We start from the raw sequence: 17,620 nt of genomic DNA on the forward strand, positions 1-17,620 counted from the left end.
TTTGTTCACAGTAATATACCCTGAGTCTTCTCACCTGGATGCTAAGCAGTCCCAACTCTCTCAGGGTGGCATGCTTAATGCAGCCCAGAATGCAGCTGGCTTTCTTTTGCTGGCTCGTGTTTGACTTCTCTGGCAAGGGCCTTGGGTACATTCCTGAAAGATTGCTTTTCAGTCAGGCCCATCCTGTGCTGATGCATACGGTTATTCCTCCTTGGTTTCCTTTTGTTGAAATTCATGTTGTTCCTGTGAATGGTAGCACAACCATCTGGTCTATCAACTACATGTTCGCATTTTACGTCCTCTACGAGCCTCCTCTCTTCCATCATTTCGGTCATTAATGATGTTAAACAGTATGGACCCAAGGATCAAGTTCTCGGATACATGGTAGCAACTGGTCTCCAGTTGGGCTTCATGTCAAACACATCTTGAGTCCAGTAGACCAGACAGTTTTCAGTCCACCTCACTTTCCAGTTAACTAACCTGCATTTTATCATTTTTTCTTGGAGTACGTTATGGGAGATAGCGTTGAAGGCTTTGCCAAAGTCAAGATAAACAATATCCACTGCTCTTCCATCATCCACTGAGCCAGTCCATCTCACTGTAGAAGGCTATCAGGTTTATCAGACATGACCTCCCCTTTCTAAATCCATGCTGGCTAATGCCGAACACTTTCTTGTCCTTAACATGTTTGTTATAAATGTCTACCAGGAGGATTTGCTCCGTCAACTTCCCAGGTATTCAGGTGAGGAAAACTGGCCTGAAGTTCCCCAAATTCTTTTTCTTTCCCTTCCTTGAAGACAGGAGTGCTACTTGCTTTCTTCCAGTCCTGGGAACCTCCCTCAGCTATCATTACCTTTCAAAACTAATCAAGAGTAGTCTCACAATGAGCTCCGCTCTCAGGGTGCATTCCTACAAGTTCTGTGGACTTGTGTCCTTTTTTTGTTGTTGTTTTTTCCACATGCTCCCTAACCTGATCTTCCAGTGCTGAGGGTAAGTCTTCATCACTCCAAAATTTCCCACCTGTCTCAAGGGCCTGGGATTCCTGAGGACAAACATTGCAAAAAGGCATTGAGCACCTCCACAGGACCCTGTCAGGACAGTGCCCCTTGAGTCCCTTCAAGGACTCAGCTTTGGTTTTACCGAACAGTCCTGGAACCAGCGTGTATTTTGTTGTGGTACGTATTAGGAATGGATTTAACAGTAAGTTTGATATGTTTGGGGGGATAGAGGAAATAGTTATTTTCTCTCCTAATATATTTGAATCTTAAGGATTTTTTCTCGGAAAGTTCTGGAGAGGACGCTTATGTTTTTATATCCGGACAGCAGTGGCTCTGCTGTGTATCCAAATGGTAGCAGAGTTCAGTGATGCACAGGATGGGGCTTTTAGCTGGAAGGGCTCTGAAACTGGAACTGCTCATTCCTTATCCAGTCATTAGTCCCGAGGCATAAAATTTTGAGCCCTTCAAATTCAGTTACTTAACAGTGAATGTTCTTGCTAAATAGTAGTAACTTTTTGTTAAGTAACTCTTTTAAAAAGGAGGTCTTCTCCATTTCTTGGTTTCGGTCATACCTAACAGCAACAATTTCCAGCATAATATTTCTCTTCTACTGACTTTAGCACTCCTTGTATACCCATTGGTTTCTAGTTTCATTGACTATATCCTTAATTTTGCTACAGTGTAAATAGGATTTAGTCATCTTTTCCTATTTCGTTTCTCTTTCATACAGTGTTTTGTGCACGTTCTTTCTGAATTAAATTATGCCCTTCTCTCTTCATACAGCAGTCATTCCGTGTCCCTGACTTCTTTTAGTCATCTGTCTCTGCCTGCCCATCACTTGATAAATACAGTTTTTAATCCTGTCATGTATAATAAGGTAACATACCAATTTGGCCACTTAATTAACTCTGTAATTATTGTTCTGTGTGGGTATGCAAGTTCCCGCATTGTGGAATGTTTATGTAGAAGAGTTTGAGTTAGAATTTCAGTTTTTAGTAAAAAGCATTTTAAACGTTCTTCGAGTGCACATAAATACTTTATGTAGCTAAACTACTTAAGGCTGTTGAAGGACCAGCTGACTACTGATGCAGGAAAAACATGCCTGGTTGCTTGGTTTCTGAGGTGTCAGATTGATTTTATGTTAAGCGCAGGAAAAGCAAAAGATGAGAACTGAGATTTAAATTAAAGGGAAGCCTCGTACTCAGAAAATCTTGGAATCAAGTGTTTATTTTTACATATGCTTTGTGGTTTTAGAAAATTAGCTTGTAGATGTGGTTATTTCAATAGCATAACACTTCATAGTCAGTGCTACAACTGTTATTTTTGGTTAGCGACTATCTAACTATGTCTGGATTTTACTATGGTGGAAAACTAAGGGAAAAAATACTGTCGTACTTAACTAGAAAATCCTTCTTTTCTGTTTCAGTGCAAGACCTGTTCAGAGCCAAAACAAATAACCAGCTCCTCTGCAATCTGTAACAACCCCAACCTAATCAAACCAATTCCTGTGAAGCCTAGTGAAAATCAGCATCAACGAGCATCTCAGCAAAGCAAGGTAAAGCGTTTTGCGTTGTCTTCTGACCAGTGTCGCTGTAATCATGTAGTGAACTAGGAATACTTACTTAGGTTGGGAGGTCAGTGCAAGAACTTGAGGTGAAACCACAGTAAGGATTTTTTTTTAATGCAAACCAAATCTGTCTTTATAAATCTGCTCCCATCCCCACCATGTGATGTGGAAGCACTTAAATTACAGATCGACTGTCCTTATGCAACGGAAAAAACACTAGTCTTTCAATGCTGGGGTGCTGCTTTGATCCCAAGCTGGTCTGGTCAATTGCTGAACCACATTTTCTGTGTTCTTTGCCTTCAAGGGAGTTCAGGTAATCTAAATAAAATCTTTTGATCTATCTTCAAACTGCATCATGTTGCAAAATTCTAAAAGCTGAACTCAGTCAACTGTGAGAGGGAGATGTGTTAAGAGTGGCCCTACTTTGCACAAGGGGAGGTTTTTGTCTCTTATTAATATTGTATGGATGACTGAAAGGAAAGATGCTCTTTCATGGTATTTAAAGTGAAACCACTGCTATCTTTCAGATTCACTGGTTTTCTCCCACATTAGCAGCTTGACAACTGTTTTCTTGCCCTTATGATGTGACAGAACTATTAAAAATTCTCTTGGGAGAAAAGAGCATAGCAGTTTTCTTGGCTTTTCCTTGAGTACTGCTGGCTAAATATTGTCACCACTTAATGTGACTTCTCATGCATGAGACAACTATGTTTACTTCTTTTCTTTGTCCCCTCACAGAACGTGGATCCTGAACCACAACACTTGTCTTTGACAGCGCTGTTTGGAAAACAAGAAAAAACAGATGTCTCAGAACCTCTTAATAAACAGCATCAAGAGAACCTTCCTGTCAGGCAGGGTGTGGTACGTTCACTCTCCTATGAAGAACCTAGCAGACATTCTCCCTGTGCAGAGAAACAGCTTTGCCCTGCCATTCAGAAGCTTATGGTGCGTGGGACAGACCTTCACCCACTTGCTGAGTTTCCTGAGAACCGACTCTGTGAAAATGGCAATATCCACCCTGTGGGTGAGACTTTCACAGGACTTTTCCAACCTGTGACTTCTCGTGGCATTGCAGCATCTCATGTAGTACAGGATGCTGCTGGTACTCAGAGTTTATTACAGAAATTGCAGGGTCAGTCAGGTTCAGTGACGAAAATGGATCCCAGTGCAACAGGATCTGTGAACTCAACAGCTTCTGTGTTCAGCAGGACTCCTGCTGCTGTTGGAGCACCAGCAGCACAGATAAATAATATGACCCAGCCACCTTTGGTATATTTCAATGGCACCCTGCCAGGTCAGACTTTAGAGTCTCAGACACTTGGTAAAGAACAGCCCAAACTTCCTAGACAGCCAATTTCTCTCTCTGGCAATCAGTCAGCCAATTCTGGGGTGATATCACCTCAAGAGCTATTGAAAAAGCTCCAGATAGTGCAACAAGAACAGCAGTTGCATGTAACCAGCAGACCAACGTTGGCAGCTAAGTTTCCTGTTGTTACTCAGAACACCAATACACTGAAACCACTGGATTCTTGGATAGAAAAGGCACCAGTTACAGAAAAACAGAACTCTCTCTTCCAGGTAAGTTAGCAAGTTCAGATTTAAATTAAAAAAAAAAAAGGCAATTTTGTAAACTTGAACATTATAAGGCTATTCTCTGTTTCTTTTGGCCAGTATATTCATGTTTCTGCCTTACTAAATTTTGCTGTCTTACATGCATTTTGCAAGTGACAATTTAAGAACACCATCAAGTAAGTTCTGATTCACTAATTGTAAGTTATTGCAAATACCAAGGGGTATGTCTGTTGTACATCACTAATGATCGAAAATACTGCAGTCCTGTTTGCTGTTTGTTTGTTTTCGTGTGTGTGTGTGTGCTTTTTTTCCAGACATATTTAGAAAAGTTGCTTAGTTTTCAGTTGCCATACTTTGTCTCAGGCTGTTGTAACTGCTGGTAATTGAGTGTAATGTTTTTGGGTTTAAGAATGTTTTTTCTTAGAAAATTAGTCAAACTTTTCTGTGCAGGTATGTTTTTCTTTGTATGCCGGTTGGTAAAAGGACACTTAACTTCAAAAAACTGCTGTTAGAAAGTATTTTTATATTGCTGAATTACCTTGTACCATAACAACTACTCCAGGTTATTCAGTAGTTTTGTTTTTCCACTTGATATTGTTTTGAAAAGTTGCCTTGTATCTGAATGTCTTCCGAAAAAAAAATCACCCAAAACCCTGGATTTTGTTGATTGTGATCCTAAGATTGGTGTCACAGAAAAATCAGGATATGTCCAGAGATTGTGTCTCAAATGAGTACGTATTTCTACTCTTCAGGAGAACCTCAAATGCGATTACAAAGTCCTCCATCTTAGACAACTAACATCTTTGTTTACCGTTTCATTATTTGTAGGAGCTTCCACAGTTGAATGTCTTCCTATGTCTTTTGGGGGGATGAACATCCAAGCCCCTTTAAAGTTCTTTTATTGCAGAAGACTATCCACAAGCATTATGTTGTGTTGGAGTCTGACATTGTAAAGCAGTCTTTAAGTTACTTAACCCGAATGACAAACTCATCTTTTCAACTCAAAAATTCATCTTTTCAGCATAAAATTCAAAAGCTTCTGCTGTTACTGAGGAATGAAAAACTACAGAATGCTTCAGTCAGCTTGCTCCAAATATCCTCCTTACTTCTAGAAAGTTATTCTACACCTGAGGAGGCTGAAATGGCCATTTAACAATTAAGGGCCACATGAGCACAAACACTGACAGGTCAAGATTTCTAATTCCATGGGAGATGTCAGGGAAAAATGAATTTGATAGAGCAAATAGTTATCACTGTTTTTATTCTTTTAATTAAACTAGTTGATGATATTGAATCTGCGTGAAAGAGTATCTCGTGGTTTAGTCACTAAAATTATTCAGGATTGGTTGCTCACAGATGGTAATCTGACTTTCCAGTGGAGTGCTAATGGATAGAAAGAGGATCCAGAGTCACAGTAATCTACTGTTTTCATGTTTTATAGCAGGAGCTTACCTGCTATAAGTGAAAGGAATTTTCTGATTCACTGATAAATATGTATAACATGGAGAAATAAGACGTTCCTACTTAGGAGGTAAAAGTGTAGTGAGGCAATTGCCAGGCTATAAACCAGTATGCAGAATAAAAAGTGGCAGAAATCTTGATGTACTTTTGAATGAAAAATCCATACTGATGCTGATGAGGTTAATGACTTTGTGTATATTTGAAAAAAAAACTGATTCCAGCATTAGTTGCAGTATGGAAAGGGAATTAGAGATCTGACTGATAATGCAATTCCAATAGATTTACTACTTGAGTATAAATAGAACAATAGGTTGAGAGAAGAAAATAATTTTCACTGGAAGAAGCATCATCCACTGGGATTATTGCTGCAATTTTGCTTTAACACATGCAAACAAAGCAGGAGAAAAAAAAAAAAGCAAACAAACAAGTAAATAAAACTAAAGAGATTCTTAGTCCCCCTTTTTCAAGGCTGTGAGCTCACCAAAAATATTGACATTGCCTTGGAGTGACTTTACAGACACAGACACAGCTGCTATAAAACTGTATTAGCTGCAGGTTTTTTTGACATATTTAGCTTTGTTTGTAAGACCTAACACATAGAATAAAAATCATGAACGTGTGACTAAGCATTGTTTAGGACACCTAAAGCTCTGCAATCTGGAAGGAATACACCCACCCCCAAAGCAAAACAAAAACCTAGAAATGAAGGAATGAGTCTTTATTTCTGTAGAATGCAATGAATTAGCCATAAGAAAGAAAAAAAAAAAAAAGATAAAAATTTGAAACTTTTAAAACCAACATTAATCTTTTTATAATTACATCTTTGCTGTAGACCAAAGGCTTTAAGTGCTGCCATGCCTGCAGACAGACATTTGAGTGAAATTGAGTTGGCACAAATATATCCACACATGCTCATGCAAAATTGATCAAAGCAAATTCTGATGACAAATGCAGCAAAAGGTTTGTTCTCTGTAATTATCTTTTGGTATTGCATCTTTTACTGTAATTTAGCATACAGAATAAGCAAATTCTAAAAAGTCTGACAGGAATAGAAATGTATCTGGACTGTGTCTTTGTTATTTGGAAAAATCACATTAAAGGAACATCCCAGATCCATCAGCAGTGCTAAGAAAATTAAAGCAATAGTCTTCTGCACAATTGACACATTACAAGTCCAATTTTAAATTGGCTTCTGCATCTCCATCTGGTATAAGAACTGCGATCTCCCACGTGGAGAGGAAGAGACCAGTCACAAAAAATAAAAAAATAAAAACCACAACCACACAACAAAAAAAGCAAACTAAGGAATAATACTCGGAAGCATTCAGTCTGGTGCCAGTCCTATTCTGAGAAGTATTCCTTCTGCAGATGATGAGTAATGTGTGCTTAGGATGCAATAAAAAAGCATTAATCTGCAATAGGCTTTTAAACATGTGCTTAATATTAAGCATAAGTTATCCTGATTATAGATATATGCATGCTTAAGAGTTTATGTTAATCGGAATTACAGTTTTAAAAATGCTTGCAATAACCTTGACACAAATCTATCTTTTCTTCACAAGGCCACTTATATCGCTTACCACTTACATTGCTTACCACTTACCTCATTTCTTGGAGCGTTTTCCATCAAAAATATGTTTTCTACTTAGTATCTTACATGCTCTGAACAAGTGTCTGGTACATAGTAGCTAATGATGCTCGCATCAAAGATACCTATTATCTTAACTGCTGTTTCATCATGAGATTATAAACGTGTTCGGGAGGAATACAGTAGCTGTGTTAAACTTATCGTGAAAAGTAATTTAAGATTCTGTAGTTAAGCATCAATAAAAATTGTCTGGATTATACTTGGGAGAGATAAAGCAATGTTAACATTAGCATTATACCCAGCTGTATTTTAATGGCAGCTTTATGTAAAGTTCCTGAACCATTCCTAGATTAAATGCTCTAAATGATGGCACTACAACGAGCGAAGGCCCACAGCATCCACTGGGTGCTGATGGTCCAGAGGAGCGCCTGATACACCTGGCATTGTGCACCTGTAGGAAGCAGCACCAGGCCCCAGTCTCCATTCCAGGAGATCCGTGCATTTCTTAGGTCATGGCGTTAGGGGAATTTGTCAGCTCTAATGTTGTCCATCCTGCAGCCATGAAGAGTATCAAACAGATCCTAGTGAGCATTTGCGCTTCAGAGAAGGTATACTATGTGCTGCAACAATTACCTTGCACGGTTTTCATTGTTCTTACTTCATTGCTGCAGGACTGGTGGCAGGCTGCTACGCTCTTATTAGTGACTCAGGGATTCGAGTATTGACCTGATAAAGCTGGAAGCAACCCAGGGAGGCTGCAGCCCACAAGCAGCTCAGGTTAAATTCTGTGAGAAAGAAGGCGATCAGTGCTGTTTTGGAAGGGCTGTTATGTCTCGTGGGAAATTCCTCAAAGCTGAAAGATTGGTTTGAAGGGATATTGAAATACCCCTACAGAGCATTTGCAGTGCTTGCAGCAAGAGCTTGCTGCTATAGGAATTACACTTGTAGTGTCACTCTAGCGTCCCACATTTCCTCATGGGCATCAGCTGGCCCAGTGACTGAAGGTGATCTGAACTCTGAATCTGAACTGAAATTTTGCCCTTACGTTTTAAAAAACAGCCATCCTGTTTATGTAAGAATTTGTTAAATGGCAGAAGCTTTGAGCACAATCTCTTAGGAAAAAAAAAAAAAAAAGTACCTTTTAATGTTTGAACACAAAACCAAATAGTATGCACTGAAAAAATGCCTGTATTTTCTATTTGTCTCCTGAGGCAAACGCTGAATATTGCAGTAACCTGTAGACATCAGCTGTGTCACCAGTAGATGGCAATATTGCTTATTCCATATAGCTTCCATATGGTTGGCAAGTTCTACCAAAAAGCTGTTTTTATCCAGGAAAAGCAAATAATATTTGATATGTGTTGTGGTTTAACAGACGTGTGTTTGACAGTAGTAACCATTTAGTACTAAGAACGTGGTTTGTCTCAAGTTTTGTTTATTTGTCTCAAACTAGAGGGAAGTGTCCTTTGATTTCAAAGGACGTGTCATGTAGGTCTTTGACATAGTCTGTCCTAAACAGTCTCACTAGCATACGACAGAGCCTATCTCCTCCAGCTGCTCAGCACCGCTCCTTTGCTGGAGGTTCCTACCCTTGCAGGGCAGTCTGTATATGCATTCTTTAAATCCCATTAGGAAAAATCAGCTGGTTTAAGCTAACCCTGCCAGTTTCACTTGAGGTAAATTAAAGAGGAGTTACGTGAGCGGCACGGATGAGTAGATCAGAAGTGTTGCGGTGTCTGGAAGCAGCCAGTCTTCCACGGGTCCTTTTACAGGAAAACGTGTGTGCACAACCTCAAGGTCTTGCTCTGTGGAAGCATGTCCCTGTGGACTTGTGATGGTTTTCCTTTAAAATGAACGTTGGTTTTGAAGCATAGGTGCACAAACATGCATACTACCTTACTGTTTTGGAAGCAAACCTGCAATAAGTTAGGAGTATCTGAACTCATTCAGGAACTTGAAAGGCAGACTTGCTGATTTCGCTTGTGATCGCATGTCGTGGGGTAGAAAAAAAGCTGTGGGTAAAGAGTTTCATTTCTAAGTAGTACTGTGCATTTGAGAAAAAATGCTTACTTCAAAAGAGTATTGAAGATTTTTGCATAAGGTGCATATTGTATGCTTTCTATATACATGAGTCTTTCCAGGCCCCTAGTCTTTTTCTCCCTTTAATTTAGCATAAATGAACATGAGATCTCATTGATTCTCACTGATTCTATATCTTTTATATTGCAGCCAAACTAATATTATTCAGAAATGTCTCGTGTAGAGCATTCAACTAGGGGTAAGAAGAGCTACCCCCCAAAAAAATGTTTTTTAATATTGAACTACATTGTTTTGCCTACCTAGGAAATCAACCTCAGATCTATTTCCTTACTTTTAATTTTTTTTTGAAATGTTTGGAACCCCAGACACAAAGTGGAGTGCTTCTATAGGCTTTTACCTTCATGGAGCAGCAATAAATCATGCTTCAATTCCAAGCATGGTGGAATTTCTTTGTACCTTTTGTTCTTTGGAACAGAAACAAACAAACAAAAAAAGATTTGGTACTTGAATACTGAGGAGATGGCTGATTAGGTTAGGATTTATTACTAGTTACATGCAGAAAGATCCAACATCTGCAAACTTAGTGAATAAACTTTATCTCATATGTTATATCTGCTACTATTGATCAGTCCTGCAGGTTTTAGAGTTGCAAGATGTATTGCAGAATTTAAACATAAAAATTCTTTGACACCTATATTTGCAGGTTGGCATGGATATGACGCAGAGAGAACTTGCAGAACTGCAGCAGCATCTGGGTTTTCTTTCTCTTTTAGGGCCTTTTTGACTTTCTGAGCTGAATGTTGGTTAGGAGTCAGTTTTGTTTCTGACAGTGCCACCGGCTCACTGCAGCTCTTATAAATCACTCACCTGTTTTTTTTTCCACTCTCCTTATATAAAAGGAGGAGATGTGTGTGTTTGTGTGTATATACATGTGCTGTACATACATATGTGTGTATCCACATATAAAAAGTAATCTGAAAATTACAGTTTGCAAATGTTTTCCAATACTGGTTACAAAGATTAGTCTTTAATATTGGCATGTGTATGTAGGCAAGCATATTCTCGAAGATCAAACTTAAGGGCTTACTGTTCCTATGTGGAAAACTTTACGTCTGCATTTTCTAAGAATGATGATTATTTAATAGTCTGACTTCTGTACACAGTCTGCTCCTGTACACAGATTATTTGCCTTATCAGACTGTATCATATTTGAATCCATTATTACATTTTACTGCGAGTTGCATGGAAGACCTTTTAATTGGGAAATGGACCGTACAGGGGTCCTGAACAAGAGTTTCATGTAACTGGACCAATCTCCAGCAATTTCTGTACCTGTTGCAGTTTTAATCATCTTAATTCCTTTGAAATTAATTAGATAAGTTAATTGATTACTTGATTTTTATATGGACAGGTAATCTCACCTCAACGCATTCCTGCCACTGTGACTCCTACCTTGTTGATGTCCCCAATGGTGTTCACTCAGTCCACACCTACTCCAGCAAAAGCAAATGAAAGTGGGCGGTTAGCAGCATCAAACCAAGAACCTGCTGCGAGCTCAGCCAGCCTTCTCCTGCCACTGCAAACCCCAGAGCCAGCTGTGGTCAACTCAATGACAAAGATACAACTGCAAGAAACACTTTTACACCTGATCCAGGTAAAATGCCAAGAATTCTTCTGCTTTGCTTTAAATCCTTATTCCTATTTTGCTGTAAGCACCTGGACACCTAATCAGTTGCATCCATCTGTCTAGAGGCTAAATGGATAATTAAAAGATATGCTGGAAGTTGTGCCACTTAGGGCTGTGCATTAATGGAGCACTATGACATATACAGGGGAGGTAGTAACCTCTCTTTGCACACTGCTGGGTTAACTGCATTTTGATTAATGAATGTAGTTTGGGGATCAGGAAAGATAATAAATTTGAAGGAAAAGAATAAATGTGACTGAAAGCTTCATAAGGCTGGCCTATGAGCCAGAGAGAGACCTGTTACATTTTTAGCTAAGGATAAATAAAGGGTGATTATTCTAGCTTCCAGATACTTCAGAGATGCATTTTAGCAGTGAGAGAAACTAAGATGGGAAGTGTGAGCAACTTCAAAATATGGGTTAGATAACCTAAAAATATACTAGTTCAGTCTACTCAGTATAATCTTCTACTTCAAACACTGAAATTCCTCTTGCTGCACTAATTCAGGTTCAAATCCAACAAAACATGTCACCATATAGGAGACAATTGTTACTGCTCTGAGATGGTATGAATGATTATGGTTTATTTTTTTCTGTGACTTGCTCTGAGACGAATACCTGAAGAGCAGAGGTTGAGGAGAGTCTGTATAGCTAAAGAACTGGCTATAACACATAATAAATAGAGACACAGGTTTAAGGGTCGAACTTATAGGCCAAAGCTGTGCCTATATGGCTTGGCATTAACATAAAAGTCTTTACTGGAATTCTGATTTGTCTCGCTTAAAATGCAGTTTAAATTACAGACCCAGAAAGAAAATAGCAGCTTTAAAAAATTAAAGTTTTTTTCATTTTCTCCTGTGTTTTTAGTTTGCGATTAAAAACCAAAAATATCACGTTATCCTGTCTTTACATAATAAAAATATCTGGATAGTAGGAAAACCATATATAAAGTTAAAAAATAAATTAGTCAAGAAAACTTAGATTCTGCATTCTGAAACTGTATTTGCAAAATGTATATTTGATCCTGCTGTTCTTGGTAATAGTTAGGATTAACTGCATTACCTGGAAATTACTTAAAGTTTAAAACTGTGATGCTGATTGCCAGTTGCTTAGCTGTAATTCTTGGTTATATAAAACTACAATCTCAGATGCTCATGATTTTCTTCAAGGGGTATCTTGATTTTAATCATCTTCATATATTTATGTAAGGTACATAAGACTTTCTCTCTTAATGTGAGTTGACCAGTTCTTGCAAAATGATCTTCAGAAGGAAAAAGTTAAGCATCAGAGCAAAAGGAGCAGCATCAGTTAGGAGTGTTAAGTCTAAAAGAGCTAAACAAGGTGCAAGGATTGGCTCGGGTAGGATTTCAGGGTGTTTTACTGTTCCTTCAGACGTACTTGGAATTATCACTGAACTAATGGGGGAAACTACTTAAGGAAATCCCTAGGTAAATGAAAGAAAGAGAAGAAATGAGAGTGTTGTATAATCACTGCAATATCATGCAAGAATAGTATACTCAAATCCACTGAGAGTTCGGAATGTCTGCTTTCTGTGTATTCGTTACTACTGAATATCTATAGAGATATTCATGCTTGCCATGACAGAATTTATATACCCATGCAGTTCCTCAAAGTCTCGGAAATAGTAGGTATATATTTTTGGTAAAGGAAATAGACTTCCTATTGCTCACTTCTTAAGACAGAGCAAGGTTGAAAGGCGTTTTGTACATAAAACTGGAGGGGAAAAAAAAACTATACTCGGGGATGTCTGCCTTGCAGTAACAATTGTGTTTTGTTTTTCAGAACGATGACAACTTCTTAAATATTATTTATGAAGCATACCTCTTCAGTGTGAGAAAGGCGGCAATGAAGAAGTCTATGTGAAAGATGATTTTTTTTAATTAAATTTCTATTATTTCCTGACTCCCAGGAAAAAGGTTTCAAAATTTTCGAGTGATGCTATGTTTAAAGAAACGAGTGGTCTTAGGCACTTTGCATACACATAGATTTTGCTTGTTGGCAGGTACATGCTGTACTGAGAAAGAAGTGGGCAGAAACGGATTGTGCCTTCAGGGAGGAGAGAGTCGCAATGCTGAAGACTTAATCAAAAAATATCTTAAATTATTTTTCTTCTAGTGTCCCATGGTTAGGATTGGTTTTCCTGCATAAAGTCCCTGTCCTCAGAATTCACTTTCCTTTTTTTACTTACAGCGTGGTCACTTACTGACAAGGTATTTGACATGATTTTTCTCCGAGAAGTCGTACGCCACTTTCACAATGAACTATGCCCGTTTCTGACCACATGGTGGCAATGTTGGACTATTTTTAGGGAAGTGAAAATGCTGGTGAAATTCTGGAACTGAAAGTCGTAGGTAAACTGTTAGGTCATCGTACTTAGTTGTCTGCAGAGCAATTTAGAAGAAATGTCATGACTTTTCCCCAAATTTTTGTAGAAAAATCTTTTTCTATTTTAACAAGAGTATTTTTAGCTAGCCATAGAAATGGGACTCTGCAGGTGTTTTAAAGAATTGGGGGGAGGGTTCTGTTTGTGAATGTACTTGCTATCAGCATAACTTGGGGAGGGCACTGGATTCATGTTTCTACTATTCTAGATCCAATCTGTATTATTATAAGCAATGTGCAACTTTGTTAAGGGGGAGACTACATGGTGTAAAAGTCCTATTAATTTTTTAGCGCGTTCCTGGAGCACAGTGATTTCTTTGACCCATTTTTAAAGAAAATAAAATGGATAATCCCTCCAATGTGGTGATTTTATTTTATTGTACCATGGACTATATTATTTAGAATTGTTGGGATCACTTGTATTTCTTTGACTCTGGAATGTTTTTACACTTGGCAGAAGAGACGTTAATGAGATTTTAAATCAATTAGAATAAATGACTGAAAGAATTTCTTTATGTTCTTATTAACATCTGTTGCTGAAGTGTGAGTTTACTACAGTTTAGGAACCCCAAGTTGTTGCTGAGATGTTTCTTTTATGGGTGCCGGGAGCCTGACATGTAATGCATAAATGAGTAATGCTAGACTTTTCCTATGTGAAATAGCTCATAGAAAGCAAGATGTATTCTGATTCTGTTTGCTACCAAATTGCTCACAATTCTTTCAGATTCAGTGAAAAGAACATGTTGCATGGGTGTCAGCAAGAGTAGGCCTTAAAGATGGGAAGCCCTGTAGCCATTATGATTTATGTGATTCTACTGAACTAATTCGAATAACTTCTGAATGAACTGGTGTGAAAGAAATTGGAATCTGCACAAAGGATTTTTTGAGATACATAAATACGTGCATAATGTCTGTGATTATGGATTATTTGACAGTACAATTTAGAGATGATGGGGATGCGTAGGTAAGACCTCATTTGACATGTAGAACTTCTTGTAAATGGTGGGTAAAAATAATCCCTTAGTATCTCTGACTGTGTTTGTGATTGGTTTTCTACTTAGGGGAGAAACACTTTTATTTACCAAAAAAAAAAAAAAGCTATTTTGATGCATGAATTTTAAGAACATCCTTATTTATTGCTTTTCAGAGTAAGGTGTCATTTTAAAAAACTGACAGGATTATTTTTTTTAAATACCTGTTCACTCTTGATGTGTATGACAGCAGTATCGGCACCACACTGAACAAGCTGAGGCATATCTTAAAGCAGACAAGGATAAAGTTAGTTCAGGGTTTCTGCTTGCTGCCCTCTCTTCTGGTTATGGCTACGCTGAATAACAATGATGGAACTGTTTTTCTCACATTCTCACTGCTCTAAGAGGTATCTGAGATTGTTCAGGTGGTGTAAACTTGCCTTTTGTGAGGTTTATGAGGGTAGTTGCTACATGAAGGAGGTGCCATTTTAGTTGACTTGCATACTTACCACGAGCAACAGAGGTAAGAATGTAGAACAGGCTCATAAAGAAATATTCTCAATTCTGTGATAACAAACAAAAGAGGAAGAGTATTGAAAGAGCTGAATTGAAGCCAAATTTGTTACCTAGCTTTTTATTTCAGATAGCCAAATGTGCTTCTTCAGAGGCATTTGGGAACTGGTTTCATACCAGTGTGACCTTTATCACCTTCATGCATTAGTCCCAGTCTCAGCATCAAGGTTTTCAGTGTATTTCCACTTAACTACTGCCCACTTCCTTACAGAATTCCATACCTATTGAACTAGAGAGAGAAGATGAGGAGTAGAAAGTCAATGAAATGCTGGAACATAATCTCTAACTAATTCTGTTGGTGTTTATCACGGAAATCCGTAATGTTCAGTGAAAGCATCCAAATCTTTCCTCAGGCCCTTCTCACAGAAAAATCAAAACCTTAATTTGATTTTTATTCATTAGCTCTCTATTGCTCCTCTCTTCTCTTCCTTGTTGTTGTTGCAAAGGGGATAATTAAAACTGCACAGCAAAATAAAAATTTTCCAGGAGCAGGATGCAGCTGAATAAGCAGGGTGCTTCGTCTCCTCTGACGGCCTATTTACGTTGTGTTGAGCTTTGAATTTCAGTCACAAGTGCAGTGGGTATTCTAGATATCTTTGTCCCTCTAGGATATTAAAACAACAGTTTAATATTTTAGCAAACTTGGAGAAATTTGCTGCAGAAAAGACAAAAGAGATTTTTCAGCAAGCTTTTGAGGCTCTAATGTTGCAAATGTTACGAGAAGGCAGCAGCTTTACCCAGAGGGAATTCTGAAACCTAGAGAAAAGGCAAAATTCTAGTCATTGAAGTGAATAATGCACTAAAAAATTAATTGTCAGTCAACATACAAATATAACTTCACTGCTAGTCCTGACTAAGGACTTTTAAGACACTCGTGAGTGCCAGCCTTTTCCAAACTGCTGTGGCTATCTCCAACAGGCTTGTTCTGACCTCTGGGCATGAATCTGTGTGGAGTGGAGCTGGGTGTACAGGAGGGGACTTGGCATGTGCAAACAGGAGCAAAATGCAGTCCTGCAAGACACTGAAGAAACAAAGGCTGTAGTTTTATAAACACTTTAAGCTGGCTGTGGTGCTGAAGAGGCATCACATCCCAGCCACCCACTCTTGGCTGTTTACTCCTGCTCCCACACTGGTCTTTCCTTCCATCTCCCATTATTTTTCTCCTTTTTTGTTTTGATTAAGGCAGCTACATGGTACAATGTGTTGCAGCAGAATTGGTTGAGGTTAAGACTCCCTGCGCTCAGAGGTTGGTTTAAACCTAGATGGATTTAGCAGGCAGCAGCACAGGCACCTGCACAGGTCTGAGGATGTGGGTGTGAGGCATGTGGTAAATGAGCGGAATCTGCAGAGAGGAAAGTGAGGTGGGAAGGTTGAGCTGCTCTGTTGCCTTAAACTGACTTGAATTTCTGTGAAACTGATCTGGATGCCGTTTGCCTCTTCATGTAGTACTCAGAAGATGCCACAAAGATCAAAACGTGACTTCATTGTTGTGCCCTACCTTGGCTGCTCGTGGAAGTCCATGAATGCGTTGGCAAATACCTCTGCAAAGGTCAGGTATTGTTTGTGAGCCTAAGCTCTCTAGGCTCTGTGCAGAGGCAGGGCAAGGACAGGATCCTGAGGGCAAGCCTGAGTACAAACCTAATTTAGCCAGGGAGATTAGATTGACTGGGCTAAAGTTAGCCTCTGCAAGCACCTTTCACAGCACTGCCACTGTCTTGTACTGAAACTACTGACAGCTGAGCCAGCCCCTACTTCTCCTCACAATACAGCAGCTTTTTGGGTGAATTTTCCCTTTTTTTTTTTTTTTTTAATTCAATGGAAACTATCATCAAACCTCAAAAGACTGCTCAGATACAAATCTTCCTGGTATGGAGGTGAATGAGAAATGCAAGAAACAGATTGTTTTTGTGTATATGGCTGAGAAAACTACTGAAATGAACAGGAAATGAGCAGTGGTAAGATACAGGGAGGGAGGGGGAAAAAAAAATTATTTTAGGTCATTTTAAAGAACAGATTTTTGAGAAAAAGTGTGTCCTGTATATGATCACCTTTACATTTTAGCTCATGGAAATTCTTGTTGTAAGTTATCTACATTCATGCTGTTAAAGCTGAGTAACACCATGAAGGCTTCCAAAGAATGAATTTAGCACTAGCATCTTGTATACACAATAGGAAGTCACTACATGTGTTTTGTGAGCAGCAACCTCAATCACATGTAACAAAAATAAATAAATGAAACTATTTGGGTTATTCATTGATTAAAATCCTTCTTATATTAGGGCACAAATTCTACAAAAATCAAAGCAAGTTCTGAGCTCATGACAATGTGTGCACTAGCAATATTTTCAATAGAGATATGGAAAAAAAAACCACCTCGCATTGTGTGGTAGCTAACCAAAAGTCAAGCAATTGAAACTATTGCAGCTTCCCTTACTATCAGTAAGATAGCAGCCTGCTTTCAAGCCGTGGGGGAACTAGGGGAAACGATGACAACGTCCTGCAGCTGCTACCCTGTACACAGCTGGATGCTAAACCCATGGCTAGATCCTACACAATTAACTCTTTTCTTGCCTGGGTATCGCCACCCCGCATTTTAGGCCCATCAGCTGAGTGCAGAGCTCCTGTGCTTTGGCTTGAACTCTGCTGGTGTGCACGTCTGTCACTGCAAATAGCTTTGGGTATGGCTATCAGCGCCGTATTTCTTCACCTGGTACCTGAAATCTACTTACAAAACCTACTGAAATAGAGACGGATGCTATTA

At 38.8% G+C, this 17,620-nt stretch overlaps 1 protein-coding gene across 1 annotated transcript in view; it reads left to right on the forward strand.

The window, feature by feature from the left end:
• The window catches only part of DCP1B (decapping mRNA 1B), a 44,113-nt gene extending 30,439 nt beyond the window's left edge, over nucleotides 1-13,674 (forward strand). The window contains exons 6-9 of the mRNA XM_068661011.1: nucleotides 2,425-2,553; nucleotides 3,304-4,143; nucleotides 10,638-10,880; nucleotides 12,716-13,674. Of these exons, the coding sequence (XP_068517112.1) occupies nucleotides 2,425-2,553; nucleotides 3,304-4,143; nucleotides 10,638-10,880; nucleotides 12,716-12,796 (1,293 nt within the window). The 3' untranslated portion in view covers nucleotides 12,797-13,674. The remainder of the gene's footprint in view (nucleotides 1-2,424; nucleotides 2,554-3,303; nucleotides 4,144-10,637; nucleotides 10,881-12,715) is intronic.
• The last annotated feature ends 3,946 nt before the right edge of the window (nucleotides 13,675-17,620 follow it).

Source organism: Anas acuta, chromosome 1 (assembly GCF_963932015.1).
Source record: "Anas acuta chromosome 1, bAnaAcu1.1, whole genome shotgun sequence".
Lineage (NCBI taxonomy): Eukaryota > Metazoa > Chordata > Aves > Anseriformes > Anatidae > Anas > Anas acuta.